Source organism: Typopeltis vanoorti, chromosome 13 (assembly GCF_054136105.1).
Source record: "Typopeltis vanoorti isolate ZY-2024b chromosome 13, IOZ_Tvanoo_1.0, whole genome shotgun sequence".
NCBI lineage: Eukaryota > Metazoa > Arthropoda > Arachnida > Uropygi > Thelyphonidae > Typopeltis > Typopeltis vanoorti.
Genome location: NC_143561.1, coordinates 102,990,705 through 103,014,689, shown reverse-complemented (window position 1 = coordinate 103,014,689; position 23,985 = coordinate 102,990,705). Strand labels below are relative to the sequence as shown.

Here is a 23,985-nt window from a genome sequence, read left to right as displayed (position 1 = left end):
ATAAGTATTTTGTTGTTTTTGAAAGAAAGAAAATCCCTCAAAGCTTCATAATTTTTGAAGCATGACTAAAAGTAGGCTAAAACTAGCTTTAATATTTACTTTTAGTGAAGATGTGATGCAAGTGGAAACACCTTGGTTTGGTAGACAGATAAAATACTTGTATCTAATGTCTTTGAAATTGGTAATGTTTCTGTATTTAAGAAGTGTTATGGCTTTCTTTGAATAGCTGCAGATGAATTGGCCATATCCAGCACTCTTTTTTATCTTTTAAAATGTTTTAAAATGAATAGGTTTTTGACTGGAAAGGTGATTAAAAAATTATGCATGATATAATAGTGGCCAGTTTGCATAAGTGTTAGTAGACTTAGAAATATATTCCCTCCTTTTTTTTGATAAACAATCTTTTAATAAAACAGTAATTTAGTTTTATTTTTGTCTAAAAATAGGGATAGAAAATTGTTTTTGATGGTGTCAATTGGGAAAGAGAAACTTATGTAGTTCTTGTTGAGTGTGTTTTCAAAGGATGAATGTATTATCAGTGTATCATCTCCATCAATTTGGCCTGATGTGGATGTTTTTTTTTTCAATATTTCTTGTGTAAACAGAACAGTAGCAGATGGAGGTAACGGACAGTGCATTTTCTGGGTCATTAAATTTGCAATGTCCATTTGATAAAAATAGAATGAAAACAATGCTTGTAAGATTCTTCTGCATCTTGTGAAAACTGATTTTTGATGTAGTTGAGAGCTCAATTTACTGGAGTACTAGTAAATAAATAGCCTCCGTATCTCAGTCAGTATAGACGAAGCCTTCTGGTCAGAAAGACCCTGGGTTTGATTCCTATCACTGACATGAGGAACCTTTATCTAGTCTCTTTCAACAAAAGGTGAATTAATTGGTATCATATGGAAGTGGGGGTTTTTCGTCCCCCAGAACAGACAAACCAACCCCAAAAATACAATGGATTACAGTCATGAATATGTCCCAGCCATATGTGGTCCCGAGCCCGATAAAATTGAGGGGTTGGGGAAAGCAATGGTGAACTACCCTGTAAAAATCTCACCAGGAACACTTTGTGGGCAATGTCTACAAAGTGACCTAGGATCAGAAATGACTGAAGGGATAAACCACCAACCACCACCACCACTGGTAAATAAAGATATAATGTGTGAATTAGTATGTTTTGAAATGTTGAAATATGTATAATGAAGGTTTATTTTCTTCATCATATGAATTAGTGAAATAATATTTGGTTTACAGATCAAGTATTGATAAAATTTATTAACTCTACCAACTAGTTTCGCCGCACTTTAACTATTGGCATCTTCAGGGCACTGACATATAGGCTTAAAACAATCTCACAATTATGAGTAACTGTAAAACTGACGAGAATAATTACAAATCAAATAGCATTGAATGTGAGTGAAACGCGTATCGCGTGTACAAGGTTAGCTAGTTGCTCAGGAACTTCCTGTAGTTTTGTATTAAAGTTCATTTCTTGTATTTTTAGAGATCTAATTAGGGTTTTCCATATCTCTGGGAGTATAAAGCCTTGATTTCTGTTAAGGTTAACAGTAGAACGAGGGACTGTGGCTGTTTCTTTGAAAATTCTTGAATGGTAGTTTCCCTCTATGTAAGGGGAACAGCTTTTGTTCCACTCGATGACATGATTAGTGGTAGAGAAATGAGACGATAGGCCAGAAATGTCCTGTCTGTTGTTTTTTACATAGCCAATGTGCTCCTTTTGCCTGATTTGCGTTGGACATAAATTGAATTTTTTTTTTTTTCCCTAAAAATATTCCAAATTTCACCAAATATATTTTTCAATAAGGTCTGTCTTTTTTTTTTCTTTTTTTTTTCCACTAGGTAGTATAAATTCTTTTTTTAATATATCCTACAGAAAGAAGTAAAACTTTTCAGTCATTCTCGGTTATCTCTTGGGTACATATGATAGAGGAGTTCAGTGATATGAAATGGATTTGAAATGATATGAGGAAATGATTTGTCATCCTGTATATTAAATAATAAGTAGCTAATGAACCTCAATAACCTTCCTTAATGTTTTGCTGGCTTTAGCCAGTGAAACATATTAAGGAAGGCGGAAACAAGGTCTTGGGTGTATAAATTCCTGCTTTCTCAGGGAGGTAGTAACATTTCCACTAATGTATGGAACTCAAAATAGTGCCATGAACCTTAATGCTCATTAACTGTTAAGATATTGTTGCTCATTAATTTTTTCTTGTTGTATCTTTTGATTTGCTTTTCTTTCATAAGGAAATTCAACAGTTTTGCTGGTTTTTGAATTATGATTTATTTAATTTGCTCAATTTTCAGGCTGTTTATGGAGATAACTACCAAAGCACCTACTGATTGTACTGAAGTACAGTTTCATGAGGATGGTTCTTGGACACCACTTCTTCCCAAAAAAGAAGCCCATGTCATCAGTAGCCCAGTAGTACAAAATAGTCCTTCACGGCATTCTTGTAAGAATTTCATTCCTTAAAGTTATTTTTGTTTATAATCTCTTTCATAAGTATCTTTTATAAATTGGGAGGATGTGTCTGCACATTTCTTGTGCAGACACATATCCTCCCTGTTGTACCATTAATGACTTATCATGCAGGTATTCTTTTTTTTTTTCTTTCAGATTTTATTACTGTATTATAGCAATTATGTAATAAATTTAAGCTTGTTAAAGATTTAATACTTATTATTTCTCTAGCATAATCAATGGAATGCTACGATAATTAAAGTGAATGCAGTCACAGTTAATAAGCATTAAAATCAAGTCAGTTAGATATATGCGATGGAAATGGAAAGTGACTCATTTTTCCTTAAAGAAAAAATGATTTAACACTGTAAAAGACAATTTAAAAATAATAAATGTTAACTTTTTTTGGTTAACTACTCTCAAATGTGAGAAATCAGCATTCAATTAGGTCTTGTACATATTTTGGTTAGTTCAGAAAGTCTTCACAGGATTCCTCGAATAATCTCCAATATAAAGAAAGAATTGTCATAAAGAAATTGCATTTGATATGGTAGTCATTGACCATGGTCACCCCATCCAAACATTTTATACATTTGGCTATATTTTCAGCTTTGGATGCAATCAATAGGCTCATCATTTCTTTCATCAACAGATTTATCCCATTATACCATAGTCATAGAGACCAACAAGGAAGGAATTTTGCATATGTATACACCAGGGATGCACTTTCTTTGTCTTTGGTAGAAAGAAAAAAAGGAAACTTGTTTCCGAAGATTAGAAAATATGAGTTATGTTTTCAGAGCAATTCAGTATGTTGCCTTTGGTTTTTTTTGCTTTTTGGGTGAGTGGATTTTTCAACTAGTAGGTTGTGCATTTGAATCCTACTGTTACATGAATGTTTATGAGAACCTTTAGCTGCTAGACTATTTTCTTACCTAATGTGAAACCATACCACTGCTTATCAGAAGTCTGAAGCATCTTGAAATGTCTCGGAGGAAATTTGTTATCTACTGCTCAGTTCACCTGCAGTATTACATGCACAATAAGTTTGTAGCCTTTTATGAATGCACTTATCATTAAAAATAAAAATAACTTGGTTGGCCGAGTGGTTAGCTTATCAGCTTTCTATCCAAAACGCTGTGGGTTCGAATCCTGCCGTGGGCATGGATATTTGTGATTATGCATGAAAATACTAATGGTGGTGGTGATGGTGATGGGCAGTAGATGGTGTTGGTGTAGATGATGCGCTTTGCTGTAGATGGAGAGTTGTAGAGTAGGTGCTCTTCCTCGATGAGTCCTTGGAGATGTCTCGTAAAAATAATAAAATCTGAGATGTCCTTAACATAGGGAATACTTAATCGAATTATTACAGTTTTGTGACCACATTTTTTATTAAAGAAGACTTTTTTAAAACTAAACAAGTACTAAAAAACAAACCCAACAAGTTTCATTAGTCATTAGACTAACATCTTCAGGGGTAAAGAGAACTAACAGTTTAAAGCACAAACTATAAGAAATTACGAAAAAACAACTTCATTTGTTGGTATTATGAACATCAAAAAAGTTCGTTAAAAAACCGAATAACAGATCTATACAACGGTTAATATGTGTTAGCTGGAAACAATGCTATTTGATGTCGCGTTCTGTGATTCACTTTCACTCTGTCCGAGGTCTGAACTGGATAAATTTTTAATAAACGCTGACCAAACTTGATTTTAAATCAAGGGTAATTTTAAAATCCATTTAGGATGCCAAGCACCTTTATAATGAGAGTTTAACTGAAAGTGAGTTAGGCGATTTGGCAGCTCCCCCCCCCTCTGGGGGGGGGGGGGGGGGGGGCTTTAAAACTGCAAAGGTAAATTGTCCAGAAGAACATATGCAGTTAGTAGACATGACACACACTGGACCGATAGTCTTAGGGGGGGGGGGAGATCTGAAAAAGTTCTGATAAATACCTAGAACAAAACCACAAGAAAAAAACATATCTTAAAACCCTTTAACCCCAATGTTTCATTGGGGTTAAAGGGTTATATTAATATTAATTTATCCATCAGTTAGCATAAATTTGGAAAAAAAATTACAATATAAGCTATATTAGAGGATAAAATCATCAAAGTTAATAAAAATCAGTTGTTTAAATTTTTATTTAATGTCTAAACATTTGATTGAGCTACTTTTTTATAAAAAAATTAAGTAAAGATGTTTGAATCGTGCTCAACTTTTTCAATTTGTCATACAATTTGCGATAGCTGGCAAATGCTTTATCAAGATTTTGACATACTTCGAAGCTTCGTTCCATACCAGGATCAGCATAAAACAAAATTTCCTTAGCATGCTCAATGTGATTGAAAATTAGCTCAAGTTCTTTTGCAGTTAGCTTCTTAGTCGTAACATTCTCTTCTTGTTTGCACTCATTATCTTCTTCTTCATATGCATGCTATTCTTCTAGTTGAAGGAGATAATGCTTGCTTAACTGTTCGAAATGGGAATCGAGAAAATTTCTCATATCCTTATTATCCTGTTCATTAAATCCAAGTGTCATTTTCTTTTCTGCTTGTGATGATTTCTTCAAAATAATAGATCTTGGATTTTGCACACAATGAACTAACATAGGCTTGAGTTTAAGGTCACCTTCTGCATTGCATTCTAATAAGAGCATAAGATGATCTTTAGATACTTTGTATTCTGGTTGAAATGCTTCAGTTTTAGCTAGGAAAGTTTTGTTGGTATACACTTCCAAAGGAGACCAATTTTGTCGACATTGAATATTTGCTGATCATCATAATCACACTCCTGAATTATCCTTTGCAATTCTTCATGAAACTTGGCTGTATAATCTTTATCAGCACTAGCAGATTCCCTAGTTATTCTTACTTTATGCAGTCTAGTGTGATTTTTAAAACTGTCAAACCATCCTAAACTCTCTGTAAAGCTTTAACATTCCTGTAGAAATTTGGTCTCTTTCAATGAAGTAAAAATATAGAGAGCTTTTGCCTGAATATTCCCTATACTAAGAGTTTTTTTTTTTTTTTGTTATAATCCTTAATCCAGACTGATAGAAGATACTCCATCTGGATCATTAAATGGCTTCTATTTCGGGTGATCTGCATGCTTAAAGAAGTAGTAGCAACTTTTCCTTGTTCTTTGTATTCTTTGCTCTTATTTAATATAGTCCAAACTATAGACTTACTGTATCCCAGGTCTCGCACAAGCATTGTATTATCATTACTAGCACTACTTACATGTCTCTTAATAATTCCAGCTTTTCTGCTCACTGCAGATTGGCAACAAAAAATTTTGCGTAACGTAAAAAAAATCATGTTAACTGATTAATCACTCGTGCGTAAAATGGGAAATGGTATTATTTCACTCAATCGCGCTAATTGATTATTGCGCATATCGAATTTGCGTTAAGCGGGGTTTTCCTGTAACACTTTGTGGGGATTATGTAGAATAATGTGTAAGTTACATGGTTTTATCTCAATTCCTTCATGGTGATTATCACTTTTCAGCACACCCTCATAGCTGCCTTAGTTGCCAAAACACTTTTCCACATTAACTGGTACCCATTATCATTTGTTGATCCTGCAAGCTATCTACTGCTCCTTCATTAACTGTTACACTGTTCACATTATATTTTATCCATCCTGTCAGCCTATTTAAACCATCCTGCAGGCTATCTAAACTCTTTCATTAACTATTAGAAATGGCACACAGGTCCCATAGTCTTAGTTGCCTGAGTTGCCAAAGTACTTTTCCACATTAACTGGTTCCCATTATCTTTTGTCCATCCTGTCAACCTATTTTAATCATCCTGCAAGTTATCTACTGCTCCTTCATTAACTATTACACTGTTCACTTTTGCATTCAGCAAACAACTGAATATTCCCTTGAAATTATTTCCTATGTCATTTATATATGAATTAAACAGTAATGGTCCAAGCACACTTTCTGGCACCCTGCTAGTCACTCGCTATCCCCTAGATTCTGCTCCATCGTGTATTATTCTTTGGTATCTGTCCATAAGCCTTTTATCAATATCACTTTTATCTTTTATCAATATCACTAGCTTCATATCCATTACCATTTATTCCAGTTCACATAAGAGTTCCATGTGGTGTCTTGTCAATGCTTTTGCAAATCCCAGCAGTATCATTCTGTAATTCCTTTGACCTAACTCAGCTGTCACTGTTATAAAAATAAGAGTGACAGCTGAGTTTTAGTAAGTAAATGACCAAGTCATGACCTACCCTTCAGAAAGCCATGCTAATCATAGAGTATTATATTCTTATCCACCCATTCCTGAATGTTCCTCATGTTGGCAATCAGAATCAAACCCAGGTATTTTTCCAACCAAAAGACCACATAGTGCCATCCTTCCATCTGTTTTACAGGAATACTTATACTGTAAATAGTTATCATCATTGAAAGCTTTTTCACTTGATTCTAAATTAAATGAAAGATGCCAAGAAATTATATTCTTGTTTAATCCTTTATCCAAGTGTAAACAAAGTTTGCATGTGAATTATCTTCACAACTTCACATTAATTGCCATAGTATCACATAATGCAATGCACAGATCCTTTTGGGTGTGTATAATGTTATGCATTATGGGAAGAGCCTCTGGAAATAAGTTTCAACATTTATTGACCTCTCATCAGAAAGGCCACCATTGTGTTTCCTGCTGAAACTATGGGGTCAAATCCTGGGGAAAAAAAAAGGAAAAAAAATCCAAATCATTTTATCAGAGTTATGTTCTTTGTTTCTGTTGGATATTTGTCTATTTCCTAGATTCATTTGTTAGTTTTATTTTTTGAATGGCTGAAATTTTATTTTTTTCTTTTACATCTTCGGTGCACTATTTGTTTTCGTTTTGCATATCAACATTTTTTCTAACTTATTTAATGCTAGATAGGTGTATCACAAGGGATAAGTAATACTATTTATTTAAGGCCATGTATTTCAGCCTGAATATTACAGGCCATCATCAGTGGCACCAATAGTTGAGTTACATGTTAAAATTACACGGGACAAAATTACACAAATTTGAATATTCACACTGAAGTTTTTTACTTTAGAGTTTTTAAATTTTTATGATGAAATTTATATTTATTTTCAGATAAGAGTTCCAATAATTTTGTAATACTTTATAAGACCTACCTGTTGACGTTGACTTTAATTCATTGCTGTCAAATTAAACACATAAACTTTCTTAATATTGCAAAAATTACTTTTATTTTAAAAAATAATAAAAAAACAAACACTAAGTCATATAAGCTATACAATGTAAAAAATCCAATCGTCTATTAGAGTCATAATTTTGTACAATATTTGAAATACATTGTTTTAATGAAATGTACCTATGATGTCCTGGGTGTCGTTGACCAGTTAAATGCTGCAAATAGTTTGTCTGTTGTAAAGATAATTCTTTAACAATGTTATCCAAAAATTTCCAAACAGTTGGATGGGAACACTGAAAGAGAGACTGAAGTCCATAGTACCATCCTTCAATACAATTTGTAGTTCTAGTTATACAGTTGACTGCAGAGTGTCTATGGTTCCAAGTAGAAATATTGAATAGAGGTTGTCTATAAGTGCCGTTCCTGAGCTGTAGACCTCGAATATATGTACGTTCAAAGTAAAGGAGAACTTGCTCGATTTGTTCATTATATTCATCTAAATTAGAGAACAGATCAGCAACTTCTAAAAATGTTTCTAACACTTCTTCTTCTGGTAAAAATGCAAGTGATTGTAACATTTTAATGTGTACTGCAAATGTCTGATTGGATTCATATAAAGATTTTAGTCCACATTCATTTACTTTGCGTACAGTAGATTGTGATAAGTAGAAAAAGCAGCCACTAATTTCGATGTTTTCAAACACGGCACGGAAAGCATTCATTGTTGCTGTTTCAAAATCAATCAAAATTTTTCGTGGTTGAGCTTGAGGAATTTTCTCCAGTAACATGTTCAGCACCTTCACATATATTCCTTCCTTTTTCCCTGGTAGAAGAGCCAGTAGACAAGGAAAAGCAACGCCTGAATCATATTGGACATGTGTATAACTCATAATATGTTTCTGGAACCACTTTAAGTGTACCATCTGCTAGCCAAAAATCGTTAACTACAAGTTGATCTAGAAGAGTCTTGTGACCAATTAGTATTATACGTTCTGGATCTTCTGCCCCGGAATCATGAATAATCCATTTAGAGTATTTCTCTGGTATTTCAAAGTTTTTGTTATCTAGATTTGACGGAACATTTCCGATTGTTTTTAGCTTTGGATCTATTTAATCGCCTCGTAATGGAGCTCTTCTTCAGTAGGCACATTTTTAATCTGTCTGATACAGTCACTAAACTGTTATAATTGCACGAGCCGTTGCGTCTGGATTCGACATTTTTCTTTTCATTTGATTTGCAAGTTGATGAGCTTCAGATTCAAAAGTCCTATTAACATGACAGTGTTCTGAAGACTTACGGATAATCTTGTTGTCTCTGGTATGGAGCAGCGATCGACAATGTAAAGTTCTAAACTTTGCACAATGCCAATGAATAGTTCCGATAGCAGTTTCATGGTGACGAACAAACTCGAATCATTTGTAAATTATAATTTGACCACCTTTTAGTAGCATTCATTCTCAGCTTCCAAGGATGCCTTCTTATCCTTTCCTCACACTCCATAAATTGAAAAATTCCATCAACGCCGTACTCAAAATCAGCCATTTTTTTTAAATTAAAAATTAATTAAAAAAAAAAATTAATCACGAAATTTATTAACTCACACGTTATAACTAGTTGTATTATGAGTCACTAAACTAGAACTGAAGAATGTAAGACAAAAATTTACTTATATACCATCACCCAAACAATTGTTAGAAATTCTTGAGCAGTTCATGGTGATTAACAATTGTCGATTGGTTTTACCTTAGGAAATTATTCCTCGTAAATCTGAGGTAAGTACTAATTAGGGTAACTAATCACTACATCGTTTTGAGTTTCCAACTCAACCACCTCCCTAAACCCCTTGCCCAAATCTGCACTAGTGATTTACCCCTTGCTGGTTATAAATTTTGTACAATTTTTGGTAAATTTTATTTTATGTGTGATTTCTTACTTCTGTATTTTTTCTTTTTATTTTTTTTCTTAGTGTATTTTTATCTGTGTAATTTTTTCTTTGTTTTTTCTTCCCTGTGTTATTTCTTAATTTTAGAAATTACTTGTGTAAATATTTTCCTGTTTTTCCTTTTTAATTTTTTTTCTTAGTGTATTTTTATCTATGTGTAATTTTTTCTTTGTGTAATTTTTGCAGTGCAATTTTATCCTGTGTAATTTTTTTTTCCTGTGTAATTTTGTCCTGATACACAATAGTTGTTGTTGTCGAGTCCATTGAAGAGCTTCTAGATATGACTGCAGATCTGTAGAACTGCTATGGCAATCTGTTGAACTTTGATGAAATAGAGCTTTCTCTAGGGTTATTGTCAATTTTCTGTAGAGCAGCAGCAATTGCTGGACAAGAATAAATAAGGACAGGTGTTAGTTCAACTCCTGGACAGTTTTTGCATGTTTCATAGCTACTACCATCTGGCTGAATTTTAATGCCTTTGAAATGTTCCGTCCTTAGTCTGGTGATGATTGTAGTTATTTCTCTAATTTCATTAATTTCATTCTTCTTCTTGGTAGTTTGTTTTACCAATCTTATTTTGGTAACAGAGTTAGCATCAGTTAGTGATAGTGGGTGCAATTTTTGAAGTAAGTATCTTTCTTCTTTGGCTAGTCTGTCTGCTCTTTCATTGCCTTCAATATTTACATGGGCTGGTATCCATTGTAGTGTGCAGTTCTTATTTTTCAAATTTAAGGTTGTTAGTAGTTCATGAATTTCCTGTGTAAGTTTTATTTTTCCGTTTTTTATGTGCCTTAAATTCAGATTTTGAGTCGCTGTAGATGCTTATTCCTTCTGTAATGTTTATTACTGGATTTGAGAGATAGAATTTGAGAGCTGTTTATATGGCTGTTAATTTACGAGTGAAGTTTGAAGCTATTTTGCCAGCTGTGGTTTTGATTTGCATTTCCTTGCCTCCAGGTAGAGTTAGAAAAACCCCTGAACCTCCTTGGTTGAGTGCTTCATAAGATGATCTATCAGTGTAGGCAATGACATGGTTTGGATTATTTAAGTGATGTATAGTGTCCTTTTATTTTATTTTCTTGCTGTGAATCTCCTTTATTGAACAAGTTCGAGGAGATTTAAGTTTATCATTGTGTTTTTTGGTAGAATAGTGGAAAATAATGGCTCTTTGCTTATTTCAATGGATAAGTGCTCTAAGTCAATCTGTTTTCTAATTCCTTGATCATATTGTAACGTAGATGATCTCTTTAGTCTAGATTTTCTTGTCCAGGCATCAAAATCCTGAGTGAGATGTGATCCTGTTGGTGACTCCTGATTCTGTTAGTGAATTTAACTGTGGAGAGTTTTCTTCTGTCTTCTGGTATGTGAAGCCCACACTCTTGTGGAGCTTTTAAATTATTTTTGGATGAGACTGCACCTATGATAATTTTTGCTGCTCTTGATTGTACTCTGTCAAGTTTTTCTTGTGCGCTAGTAGAAGCTTGAGCCCAGATTGATGAGGCATATTCCATAGTGGGTCGTATGTAGTTTTGAGTATCTTCGGTTTTGCACCCCACTTTGTTCCACAAAGCCTTTTGATGATATTAAGTTTTTTTTAGAGCTTTATTGGATAGATTTGTAATATGAGTTGTAAATCTCAGTTCAGTGTCTAGGGTTAGGCCTAAGTATTTTGGAGACTTTTTCTATTTTAGTATTATATATATATTAATTTGCAGTTTCTATCAGTGGAGAAGATGCTCAGGGTTTATCTTTAGTTTATCTTTTTCTGGGTTTATCTGTAGTTTAAGTTCCTTTGCCCATCTAAGACTTTTATTGAATTATTTAGGACTTTTTCAGTTGTTGAGGATTACTGATTGTGTGTCAGATTGCTATATCATCTGCATAGCATGCTATTTTTGTGTCATTTATTATGTGAGGATGGATATTGTTCATATAGATGAGAAATAGGAGTGGGCTTAAAACAGAACTTTGTGGGCCTCCAGCCCAAGTTCAATGCATGTTGGAATAAATTCCATTAACTTTTACCGTCATGAAATCTGAAATCCAAATTAATGCATTCCCCCTTATTCCAGTATCGTATGCAATTTTTATTAACCTTTGTCTCTAGACGCGATTGTAGGCAGCTGCGATATCCGAGAATATTGTTGTTGTCTTCTTTGGTGGTTTTTCTTGAAAACCATCTATGGCTGATTGGCAAAGATCTTCTGTACTGTGTTGAGACCTGTATGCAATTTGGTAGAAGTTAATCTTATTATTTTCCAAGAGCCAATTCATAAGTCTGATATGTATTATTCTTTCATTTAGTTCACAGAGAGTGCTAGTCAAAGCTATTTCTGTAGTTGTTACAGTCACTAGGGTTTTTGTTAGGTTTTAGTAAGGGTATAATGACTGATGTTTTCCAGATTTTTGGTAGATTACCTGCATTCCAAGAGGTGTTAAATATCTTCAGAAGGCAGTTTTTGGCTATTTTTGGCTGTTTCTAATTCTGTCATTGCGAGGTCCTGCGTAAAGATGTCTTCAGAGGGATAGGTTCTGGATTATATTAGCAGTTGATTTGCAATTTTCCTGCACTTTTTTGTTTTCTTTCTTGTATTGCAGCTTGCTTGCATTAGAGCAGTTTTATCAAACTTCAGATATCCGCATACCCCTTCTTAAATTTTCGTTATTACCAAGTACCCCCTTATCAAAATAATAATAAATAAATAAAGTATATTTCGTTGTAAATGTCTATTTTATTTGAATTTATATGTTCATGTAAACAAAAAGTATGATTATTTTTAATAGAACAAAATTTGGAATAGGTTCCTCTTCATTTCCCATCCATGAAAATTTTTCATCTTCTTCCTAGTTGGTTCTCTAGAGATGTCAGATGACACACCCTTATCAATTTCATTTGATCCGGATACAATATCAACATTTTCTTGTTGCTTATAGCTACTTGTATTTGCTATATTGCTCTCTTTTGTGCGTTTTATAAATCCAATCTTTAACTAATGATCCATACTTTATAATTTGAAAGCTAAAAAAATTATCTTATTTACTCGAATATAACTCACATTCTTTTCCCAAAATTAAAGCTAAAAAATCATGGTGCGAGATATATATGCGGGGATTTTCGGAAACTAAATTTTCAGAAAAGAACTGAAAATTGTGTGATTTACCAAGAAGCTCCTATTCGCTATCGCTACTTTTGGCATAAGAACAGTTTCCTTGTGTGCATCTCCAAAGATCTCTTAAAGTAGATGTGGTGTATCCCCAGAAACAATATTTGTAGGTTGTAGGGAAGCATTTCTTACTTTATCTAGAAGATAAAGAAATTTTTTTTATAAATGAGCAGGTGTTGCCAGTATGAGCTTTCAATAGGTGTGCTAAAAGTTTAACTATTTGGTAAGTAGGTGAATCTATGCAGTCGACAATTGAAAAAAAGAGGAATGTCTTTCTTGGGTAAACCATAGAACCAGGAGTTCTAAGTAAACTAGTAAAGAGATCAGTTTTATTTTTATGCTAACTGAAGAAAAACTTCTCATGGTACAAGTATCTCTTAAACAGCAATACATTGTGTATGCATGCTATTCCTCATTTGTGTTAGAGGAATTTGATTTAATTTTGAGGATGATAGGAATTATCCATTATCATCATCTCAGCAACTGAAAAGCTGACTATGTGCAATTGCAGTAATAAATGAATGATATTATTTGTGTGTGAATCTATTGCAGGATACATTTTTTTACAATTAGTTTTTTTTAATATATGGTTTTTATATAATTTATTTATATATGGTTGCTTGGTTGGTTAAAAGTAAAATTCAGGAATGGGTGGATAGGAATATGATAATTTATAGGGGACAGCATGGCTTTATAAAAAGATAGGTCCTGTCTCAGTAATTTATTCACATTTTCTAATAAGGTGACAGTAGAATTGGCTGAAGGAAATGGTTACATCATGATACTGCTGGACTTTGCAAAGGAATTTGACAGAATACCACATGAAAACTATAGAGCGAATGGAAATGAAGAACATATTGCAAGAGTTGGCAAATTAGCTCAGAGGATGCTGAAGAGCATATTGACTAGTAAAAATAGGGAGGTTATTATTATCCTCCCTCATTATTTATGATAGCTATGATTTGGCCACATGTTGACTACTGTGTCACCTGTGTTTCTTGGGAATCAAGAGTTGGTGGTGGAGAAGATTCAGAGATGAGTGATCAAGCTGGTGACAGGACTGTGGAATGTTCCTATGAGGATAGATTGAGGATATATGGGTTGCAGAGTTTACATGACAGTCAGAGGAGAGGGTATATGATAAAGAAACTTATAAGGTAACACAGAAGAAATTTTTCAATACATGGGATTAGGGGAAAAACAAGGGGTCACACTTGGAAGCTGTCAAAGAGTGTGTTTAGCAAGTGTGTGGACTAGGTTATTTTCTTGAAGAATGGTGAATGCATGGAATGGATTGCCAGAGGCAATTGTGAGTGCCACAACGGTGAATAGGTTTAAGGAGATGCATGTTAATGGAATAGAGTGAGGCTCCTGCAATGAATATTTTGACTCCATGACGTGTCCATTATAAATAATAATATCTGTTTAGTAAAAGTTAATTGTGAAACGAAATTATATGATTAATTGTCACTAAGTATTTGGTGTTCCTCTTTTCCACTTTCAGATAAGGAGAATGCCTGTAGTTTTAAACCACTACAGGCATTCCTTCCTTCCTTCCATGCATTCTTTCCTTCATGGTTACACGGTGATCAGAATTCATTGTAAAATTTATGGAAACAACTACTGTGTTAGAGAAAAAAAAAACTTCAGTTTAATATAAACCAAAATAATCACTTGACATTTCAACCTTCACATTAAGATCATCATCTAGAGTATATATACACATATATACAAAGAAACAAGCTGCACTACAATCTACATGGTATGCTAAAGTTACATTGATTTGGTCACATTTTAATCAGAATTTCAAAAGAAGCCTGTGAAATTTTGATTAACCATCCTAATCTTAACAATAATGGTGGCATAAAAATCCCAAGAATTTGGATGGCACGCATTCATCCCACTTAGTTCTTCAAGTTTTCCAACAAATCTTGACTTTAGAACTCCGAGCAATTATTTCAGCTTTTATTGGCCACCATCCATACTGTTTGGTTTAATTTTTATATATACTTATGTGAGTAACTTTGTGTGAATATGTTAATCTCTAGCTTAAATTAATTTATTTTTGCAACTAAATAGATGATAATAATAGGACTCTAGCATTGATGTAGTAAGGTTTTTTTTCACCAGAGGTCAGGCCAGTAGTTTTAGCGGTTGACCAAATCAATGTAACTTTAGCATACCATGTAGATTGTAGTGCAGCTTGTTTTGTATATATGTGTATACTCCAGATGATAACCTTAATGTGAAGGTCAAAATGTCGAGTGATTATTTTGGTTTATATTAAACTGAAGTTTTTTTTCTCTAACATAGTAGTTGTTTCCATAAATTTTACAATAGCACTATGATTACACATATAAACTTACTTCTCTGCTTTCTTTTAGTGTCGCACAGTGATCAGCATTCGTTTTAGAATTTATGGACTTTACAATAGTGTTATAAATAACTATTTTAATTTCCCAATGTTGCGACCTTCATTTTAAGGTCATAATTTGGAGTATATACAAATATACATGGACAAGCTGAGTTACATTTCACACAGTAAGCTAAAGAAACAATGATTTGATCACCAATTATTCTACTGGCATGATCTCTAGTGAAAAATAATAAATAAAATAAAAAATAAATAATACAGATAAAATTAAAATTAATTATTTATTTTGAAACTACATCAAAGCTAAATTCTATTTAAGATAACATGAGAGAAAAATTCTTTCACATAGATAGGATATCATTGTTACTGTAAGAAAACTATTTTTAACATGACAATTGTTATATTAGATTTAGGATTCTGGATTATCTATAGTCCTGTTTATAGTTAACTCTTAGGGAGAAAGGTTCCATGGGTAGGATATGTGCCTTCCATATGCTTGGGATTTTTAGACCATCATTATTGTTCAGATCGGAAACCAACACATACTGGCAAATATATACCACAATCTCCTACCACCACCCAACACAAAAACTAGATGTCATTAATAATCTAAAAAACAGGGCTTTGAAGATCTGCTCCAATGAACAAGTGCTGAAAGATGAATTTAAAGTCATCAGCAATACTTTTCTAAAAAATGGTTACAGCCAAAACACTATTAAAAAAATTCTTTTCAAAGACCTCATTAAAAAAACAAAGATAAACCAGACTACAATAAAACTATAACCATTCCTTACATTAAAGGGACATCAGATAAAATAAACAGAATACTACAGAAATACAACCTCAAAGCCACCTTTAAACCTCCTGCAAAATTAAAAAGCTTACTCAACTCATCCAAAGACCCACTCCCGCCTCTGGCCCACCCTGGAGCATACCGTATTTATTGCACCTGTAATCTGCCATATATAGGAAAAACAGGATGCACAATTCCTATTATACAAAAGAAACATAAACGACACATTAAATATAATGACTATGGTGAAGTTGGCCTTTCTGATCATGCCCTGCACACTTTAAGAATTGACTGGAAAAGCACCAGTTTACATCACACCAAAACATGTATGAACGTAAATTTAAGGAAGCCTGTGAAATTCTTATCAACCACTCCAATCTGAACAATAATGATGGTCCAAAAATTCCAAGCATATGGAAGGCACATATTCTACCCATGGAACCTTTCTCCCTAAGAGTTGACTATTATAAACAGGACTGTAGATAATCCAGAATCCTAAATCTAATATAACAATTCTCATGTTAAAAATAGGACATCATTGTTATTGTAAGAAAACTATCTATATGAAAGAATGTTTCTCTCATGTTATCTTAAATAGAATTCAGCTTTGATGTAGTTTCTAAATAATTAATTAATTTTTAATTTAATCTGTATTTATTTATTTATTTTTTTTTTTTTCACTAGAGGTCATGCCAGTAGAATAACTGGTGATCAAATCATTGTTTCTTTAGCTTACTGTGTGAAATGTAACTCAGCTTGTCCTTGTATATTTGTACAAGGTGATGATGACCTTAATATGAAGGTCAAAACATCGGGAAATCAAAATAGTTATTTATAACATGGTTGTAAAGTCCATAATCTCTAAAATGGATTCTCTGCTTTAGAATCACTTTACTTACCTTCCATTGGATTATGATCCTTCCAACACACCGATCAGATCCCTTCACAGGTGCTCCTTAAAAAAAAAATAAAAATCAATTCCTAGCCTTCCTGGAAATCACCAATAAACTAAAACTTTTCTTGGAACTCCCAGCTGTGAGCTACCAAAAAATTCACATACAAATGAGCCAAAGTGCTCTCCCAATGTACTGGTAATACCTCTTCCCAAATAAAAAAAAAAAAAACTTGGCTCACTTTAAGTCCAGTATAGAAATTTTCAGTCCTCATCCAAGTCGAATTTCCTCCTAATAGCTCAGCTCTGTTTCATTTCATTATGAGCTCCATTTCATTTGACAAGGAAAATTCTATAAACAAATAGAGGGGACAGTCATGGACTTTCCACTAACTATTTCATGGAGTCCTTTGAAGAGAAAGTCCTAAACCCTGCCCACACAGACTTTATGCTATGTAGACAATGTATTTGCCATTTGACTACATGGCTTGGATGCCCTCAACACATCGAACAATCACCATCCCAGGATCCAGTTCACTTTAAAAAAGAGAAAATAACATGATGTACATTATGTAGATACATTATGTACAACCCTGATGGATCCTTGGCATTCTGAAGTTACAGGTAGATACACCACCACCAATACAGGATTGCAAAAACAATGTGTTATACAGGGTTTTTTATAACAGGACATACTTTAGTTCTGATAAGGGTGCCCTTCCATTGAACTTGACCACATTCACACCTTCTTAGCCAATGCCTACAATCACTGCAAAATACAAATAATAAAATCACACACCCCACTTCAGAACAGACTACACCAAATCCATCACCATCCTATATATCTGGGGTACATCTAAAAACTTAGCAAAAAGCTTAAAAAAAAATTACAACTTTGTGACCATTTACAGACCATAAAAAATTGGCATGCCTTATCCACTTCTCTAAAGATAAACCATAACCAGTAGACCTGCCAGGTATTTACCAGGTACCTTGCAGTTATAAACTGTCTTACTAGAGCCAAACAGACAGGCCAGCCACCATTAGAATTGCTGAGCATGAGAACTACATCTGGTTTCAAGACTACTACTCAGGACTTACTGACCACTGGCAAAAAGGTCACTATAGCAAATCTAAATATTTAAGGCTATTCGTAGAATCTGTCTCTGCCGTTTAAGGAACTGCACAAACTTAACAAATTCGGTTGCATGCAACTTCCCCCAAATTTGGGAAGCACTCATCCTCAGAACTTCATCCCAAAAGCCAAGAACACCCATTCTAGCCTACTAAGAGTTGTCATATAGGACTTCAGGATTGGTTGCTACGGCTCAGCCTCATTTACTCCGTAATTTACCTGTCTGCACATATCAGTTTGTTCCTTGATGACGGCAATTTGACTTTGCAGAAATATCAGAAATATTACTTAAATTGATTGTAATTAATATTTAGCTTGTGTTGTAATTTTCTTAAAAAAATAGTCATTAGTAATTTGTTCTTTTAATAAAGCTGTCATATACAAAATTTATTCTGATATAATTCTTCAACTTTAGCATCATCTCATTCTGAGAGGAAGACACCAAAAGTTGAAGTCATTGATCTTACAATAGAGAGTAGTAGTGATGATGACAGTGATTATCCAACATCTTCATCTCATACGTTACAGCAATCAGTTCCAGCACAGCTGCCTTCTCCAATTCCACGTTTAACAATGTCTTCACCACTTAGTCCAATATTATCTTCTTCTATATCACTCACTTCTGCCCCAGTTACTTCAGCTCCTCTAATTTCCCTTCCATCACCATCATCTACATCACCCTCTTCATCTTCGTCGTGTGCATCATCCAGTTCATCTTATGCTGCTGTGATAAGTTCTACTTTGTCATCTTCCACAAATGTTGCAACAACTTCGACATCTGCCAGTCAGTACTCTAATCCGCTTCTGTCCATGGCTGCATCTGTTCCACCATCAAGACCAACTGTCACATCAGCACCAATACCAGTTACCAGTGGGTATGTATTTATTTTTTTTTATCCTGTTATCTTTTTCACTTAGCTCTGTTTCAGATGAAAGACATCATGACAGAAATACTAATCTTATGTTAATGATGAGATTAATATATTGGATACCAATAGCTTTTTTTTTTTTTTTTGTCATATTCAGAAGAAATAATGTGTCTCCATTCAGCAAGGTATACTAGTAATAGCAGATAAGAAGGAATGACCTTAATTATGGACTTTCTTTCATAGTATTTTTTATTGAATTCAAAAATAAAACTACAATTTAAACTTAAAGAATAAGGTTTTCTTATTACATGGGAAAATAAAAGTTTTATTTATATTTTGTTTGCATTGTAACACTTTTCTTCTAGGAATTAAACTACATTCAGTTCTTTATGATATGAGAATCAAAAAGTATATTATTATAATGAAGATTTGATATAGTAAATTATCATTAGAATAGTATTAATGTTATGAAACCTTTGGAAATTTATGGTTTGCTACAGTGAATTGTTTTAAATATATTGCCCCATAAAAAATGCTCTGTTTCTTTTCCTGAAAGAAACTGTCATTCACAGCCACAGAAAATCTACTGACACTAACACATGCATGCACCATTTAATCATAACATGTTTACCAAAAGGTATATACATACAGAGGCTTATACTTTTTGGTAAGTGCTTAAAGAAAAATATTTTTATTTTAAATACCTACCAAAAGAATGAAATCCATTTGTTGCAGTGAATGAACTTAAAAATGAACTAACCAGGGGGAAAAAATCCTTTCCAATCCATGCAGAATCAAAAATGTTATATAGTTCCATTCCCCACCTCTACTACAAAACACAACACACAAGAGGCTTTACAACCAATGATTTTATTGTTTTAACAAAAAACATTGGAAATAGAAAGTTTTTATTTTTTCTTTGTTTCAGTTTTCATTATCCAGTTGTTTTAGTCATTAAATCAAAGAATTAAAACAACATATTGTTTTAATTACGTTACTAAATCTGATTTCCAGTTATTTTAATATTCAGTGAGTCATTAACTTATGACAAGGCTTGGTTCCAACAATCCTGTCATAATTCAAAACGGTTGCAAATTGAAAATCACTATATGAATCAGAGTATGATAACAATAACAGATACAGATACAGGTATGTTAACAATTAACATGTTTGAATGCAAAAATGTGTGTCTTGTTTGTTGTATTTTAACTGATTTTATTGTTTACAGTAAAATAATATAATGTACAAATAATAACGTAAATTACTGGATTGCACTGTAACGAAATGAGTGTACAGTGTTTCTGTGCACTTAGTCAGTTGGAAACATATGGAGCAAGAGTTAAAAGCTAATTCATTGGAGGAGGCCAGTTCATCAACATCAGATTCTTTCAAGAATTGCAACAAAGCTGTATGTTGAAAGTTTGATATATTTTCTGGCTGGTGTTTGGCTGATTCTCTTTTGTCTCTTATAAATTTATTCATCTAACTATTGTATTATCTGTTTTCATGTTTCATTTGTCATCATAAAAAATTGCATGCAATTAGCTAATAATAATTTACTTTTTTTTAACCATGAAGGGTGTTGGTCAGATTCTTTGTGATTGACCGGTTTACATAATTTTTACAGCTAATTTTATTCTAAATTTGTTATAGCAGCTAGTTCATTCAATTAGTCTTGTATGGAATTTAGGTAATCCACTCATCTGTATCGGTTAAACAACTTCTACAGAAAGGCACTATGAAAATGATAAAATTTATATCCATCACCTTTGCAGTATTTTCATCAGTTCCTGATATGTGCCCTCAAGGGATGTACGTGATAATATGATAGTGCTACATGAAAAATTTGCATTATTACTACCTTCTAATTGACAGTTTTTCCTCCAAATTAGACTACGGTAAGCACTGTAGTATATAAGATTTTGTTTTAAAGCAATTCCTGCATCAATCTTTCTAGATCTTGTTTTTCTTCTTTTGGTTCTTTTTCCTGATATCAAATAGACTGTTTTCTAACCTTTTCCATTCTGTTTAAGTGAAACCTGAGATTAGCTTTGCTCATACATTCCTGAATGCTAACAACGTCAAGTTACTTTCTGATATCTTCATTATTAATGAGATTTTCACTGTTCACTCCCCCTAATTTTTCTTAAAATTCTCATTTTTGCAGTTTCTTGTCTTTTGATCAATTGTTTTATTTATAAACCAGCCCTCAGATCCACAATTTAAAATTAGTTTGAAAGTTTGAATACTCTCTCATATACAGCATAGCATTTTCAGTAATTTCTGTGTTATTCTATATAAATTTATTCAATTGCCTTCCTATTAGTTTTTTTTTTTTTTTTAATTGTATTGTCTATTTCTGTATGTAATTGGCAATCATCTTATTTGCTCTATAGATGTCCCATTCAGGATGCAGCTAAAGCTTTCATGTTCCATTCTATTTTATAATATTTTTTTTTATTTCATTTATTTATTTTTTATTTTTTTTCAGTTTAGTTAAGGAATGCTGCAAATTGTACTGGATTTATTTACAAAAGTAGAATATCATCTGCATAAAGTAAGAACTGAGATGGAGCATGAATGAGTTATTTTATATACCAGTAATATGAAAAAATATTGCAATAAAAAAAAACAGTAGCATTTAAATTCCCATTCCCCTTTGGAATTATATTAATTTAAATACTTACCTAGAACAAACCTAATAATTGTAAGTACCTGTTGGTGTTAGTATGACTAGTGCTTAGTCACTAGTAACGCCATTTTCCAACATGTATATGTGCAATAAACTTGCATAGAGAACCTCAAGAATTTAAAATAAATAAATAAATAAAACATTGAATAATACAGCCAAGGAAGCAAATAGCAAAATTGTCTGCACAAATTGGGGGTGGGGGGGGGGGAGAAAGAAAAAAATAATTCAAAACTTCATGGTGGACTAAAAAAAAAAAAAAGAAGGAATCATATTAAATGTCAAGCAATTCAGTGTGTGCCCTTATGCTGGAAATGCTACAAAAAATGGTATGAAAGCTTAAATAAAAATTTCCTTTAAATTGTAAAAACATGAAAATGAAGGATGTAATAAAGATGCCTGCTTGCGGGAGGAAAAACCCCAGATAAACTGGGGAGAAAAAACCCTGCAGTCCACACCCAAGACTGGCTAATTTGGCTTTGTCTGAGAAAGATCCTAAGCTCCTTACATCAATGATAGGAATCAAACCGGGGACACTCCTTTCTCAGACATATGGGTGAGAAGCACATAGCCACTTGGCTAACCACACGGGCCAAAAAATATATGATAAAATATATAAATAAAAATGATAATAAATCTATAAAATAAAGCATAAGACAGCTGGAGATGATTATGATTGCAAGTTTTATTGGCTTCAATTGCACATTTCAGAAAGTCCAGATCATTGGAATAGAATCTATGGGACGTAATGGCACATTTTCTTTGTGTATTTTTGGGAGTCCATAAATACGGGGGAGGGTATAGAGTTATCCACTCCACTAAAGACCAACCACTTCCACTAGACCTGCCAGGTCCCTTGCAGTTGTAAACCGTCTTACTTTGGCCAAACAGGCAGGTCAGCGAATATCAGAATTTCTGAACATAAGGACTACATCCGTTTTCACAAGTACAGCCATTCTGGTTTTGCAGACCATGCTCTGGATACACGCCACAGAATACGGTGGAAGAAAGACTATTTATTACACAAATTCGAAAGACTATTTATGGAATCAGCCTCAGCCCTAAGAAACTCTCCAAACCTCAACAAATTTGGTTGTATGCGACTGCCAAATTTGGGAGGCTTACATCAGCAGACCTTCAGCCCAACGGCCAAGAACACCTACTTAGCCCGCTAGAGGGCACCATCAGGACTTTTAGGAGAACAATAGCTTCATCTCTTCATTCTCAGTTACTGTGTTGTATTGCCTACATTCACATGCCTTTTTTTGTAAGTTCCTTTTGAAGATGGCAACGTGATGTTGCCGAAATATCAGAAATATTTATTAAAGTATAATTTAATTTATATTCGTAGCTACATTGTTTAATTCCTTAAGCAATTTAATAATAACTTTAGTGAAATGAAAGTACAAATATTTTGTATAACAGTACATCACCAGTGTAGAAACAAGCAAAAAATAAAAAATAAAATAAATTTATTCTGGATAATACAAACACTTTTAGAAGTTTTTGCACCACCCCATGTAATGAGAACAGGATTCTGAAGTGGAGTGGATTTGCAATTTATATAGTGTTAGGAATTCTGCAGGTAAGAAATAAGTCTTGAACAAAAAAAAAGATTAAAGACCACCATTCTTCTCTCGTCTTCTCATCATCCTAAAAAGAATATGAGCTCCTTAGAAAAAAGAGCACTGTCTAATTTAAAGAAGAATAAAGAATAAAAAAAGAAAAAGAAGAATAAAGATCTTGAATACGATGGATTACGTGTCCAAAATTTCAATTTTACTTTCTGATAACGCTGCTTACTCTCTCTGTTAGATTATGACCCTACTTGGACAAACCATGTAGTAATCAATAACCTTTTATGCAACATGGCCCATGGATCTTAAGAAAAAATTGAAATCCATGCATCTCTTAACTCCACCTTTATATGGATCCCTAAAAGTACATAAGACCAATATTCCTCTTCAGTCGATCGTAGATGGTATTAGCTTGCTGACTTATTTGTTATCAAAACATCTTGCTAATATTCTTAAGGAGCACATTAGACCTATATAAAAAAAAAACAACACTTTGTAGAGCAAGTTTGAGAAATTTCTATCTCACGAGCAGAAATTCTAGCTAATCTGGATATTGTATTGTTATTTATGAATGTTCCTGTGGATGAAGTCATGGTATTTATAGATAATCTGTTCCCATAAAACATCTCACAACTCTATAAACAGTCTCAACTCAAAGTCAAAATTTAACAACTTTTTGGGCCTTGCAATGGGAAGCCCTCTATCTTCTGCCTGGGCAGACTTATTCACAGAAAAGTTCGAAAAAGATGTCTCGTTATCTACAAATCCTAAATCATCAATTTGGTAGAGAGATATAGACGACATATTCATAATATGGAAACACAATGTAGCAGAATTACATGATCATCTATTAACTCCTTCCACCATAAAATCAAATT

At 33.3% G+C, this 23,985-nt stretch overlaps 1 protein-coding gene across 6 annotated transcripts in view; it reads left to right on the top strand.

The window, feature by feature from the left end:
• The window catches only part of LOC150100425 (E3 SUMO-protein ligase PIAS2-like), a 380,802-nt gene that overhangs the window by 245,766 nt on the left and 111,051 nt on the right, over positions 1–23,985 (top strand). For all 6 annotated transcript variants that reach the window (XM_090403234.1, XM_090403237.1, XM_090403233.1 and 3 more), the window contains 2 exons: positions 2,335–2,483; positions 18,388–18,847. In XM_090403234.1, coding sequence (XP_090259360.1) covers positions 2,335–2,483; positions 18,388–18,847 — 609 coding nt within the window. The remainder of the gene's footprint in view (positions 1–2,334; positions 2,484–18,387; positions 18,848–23,985) is intronic.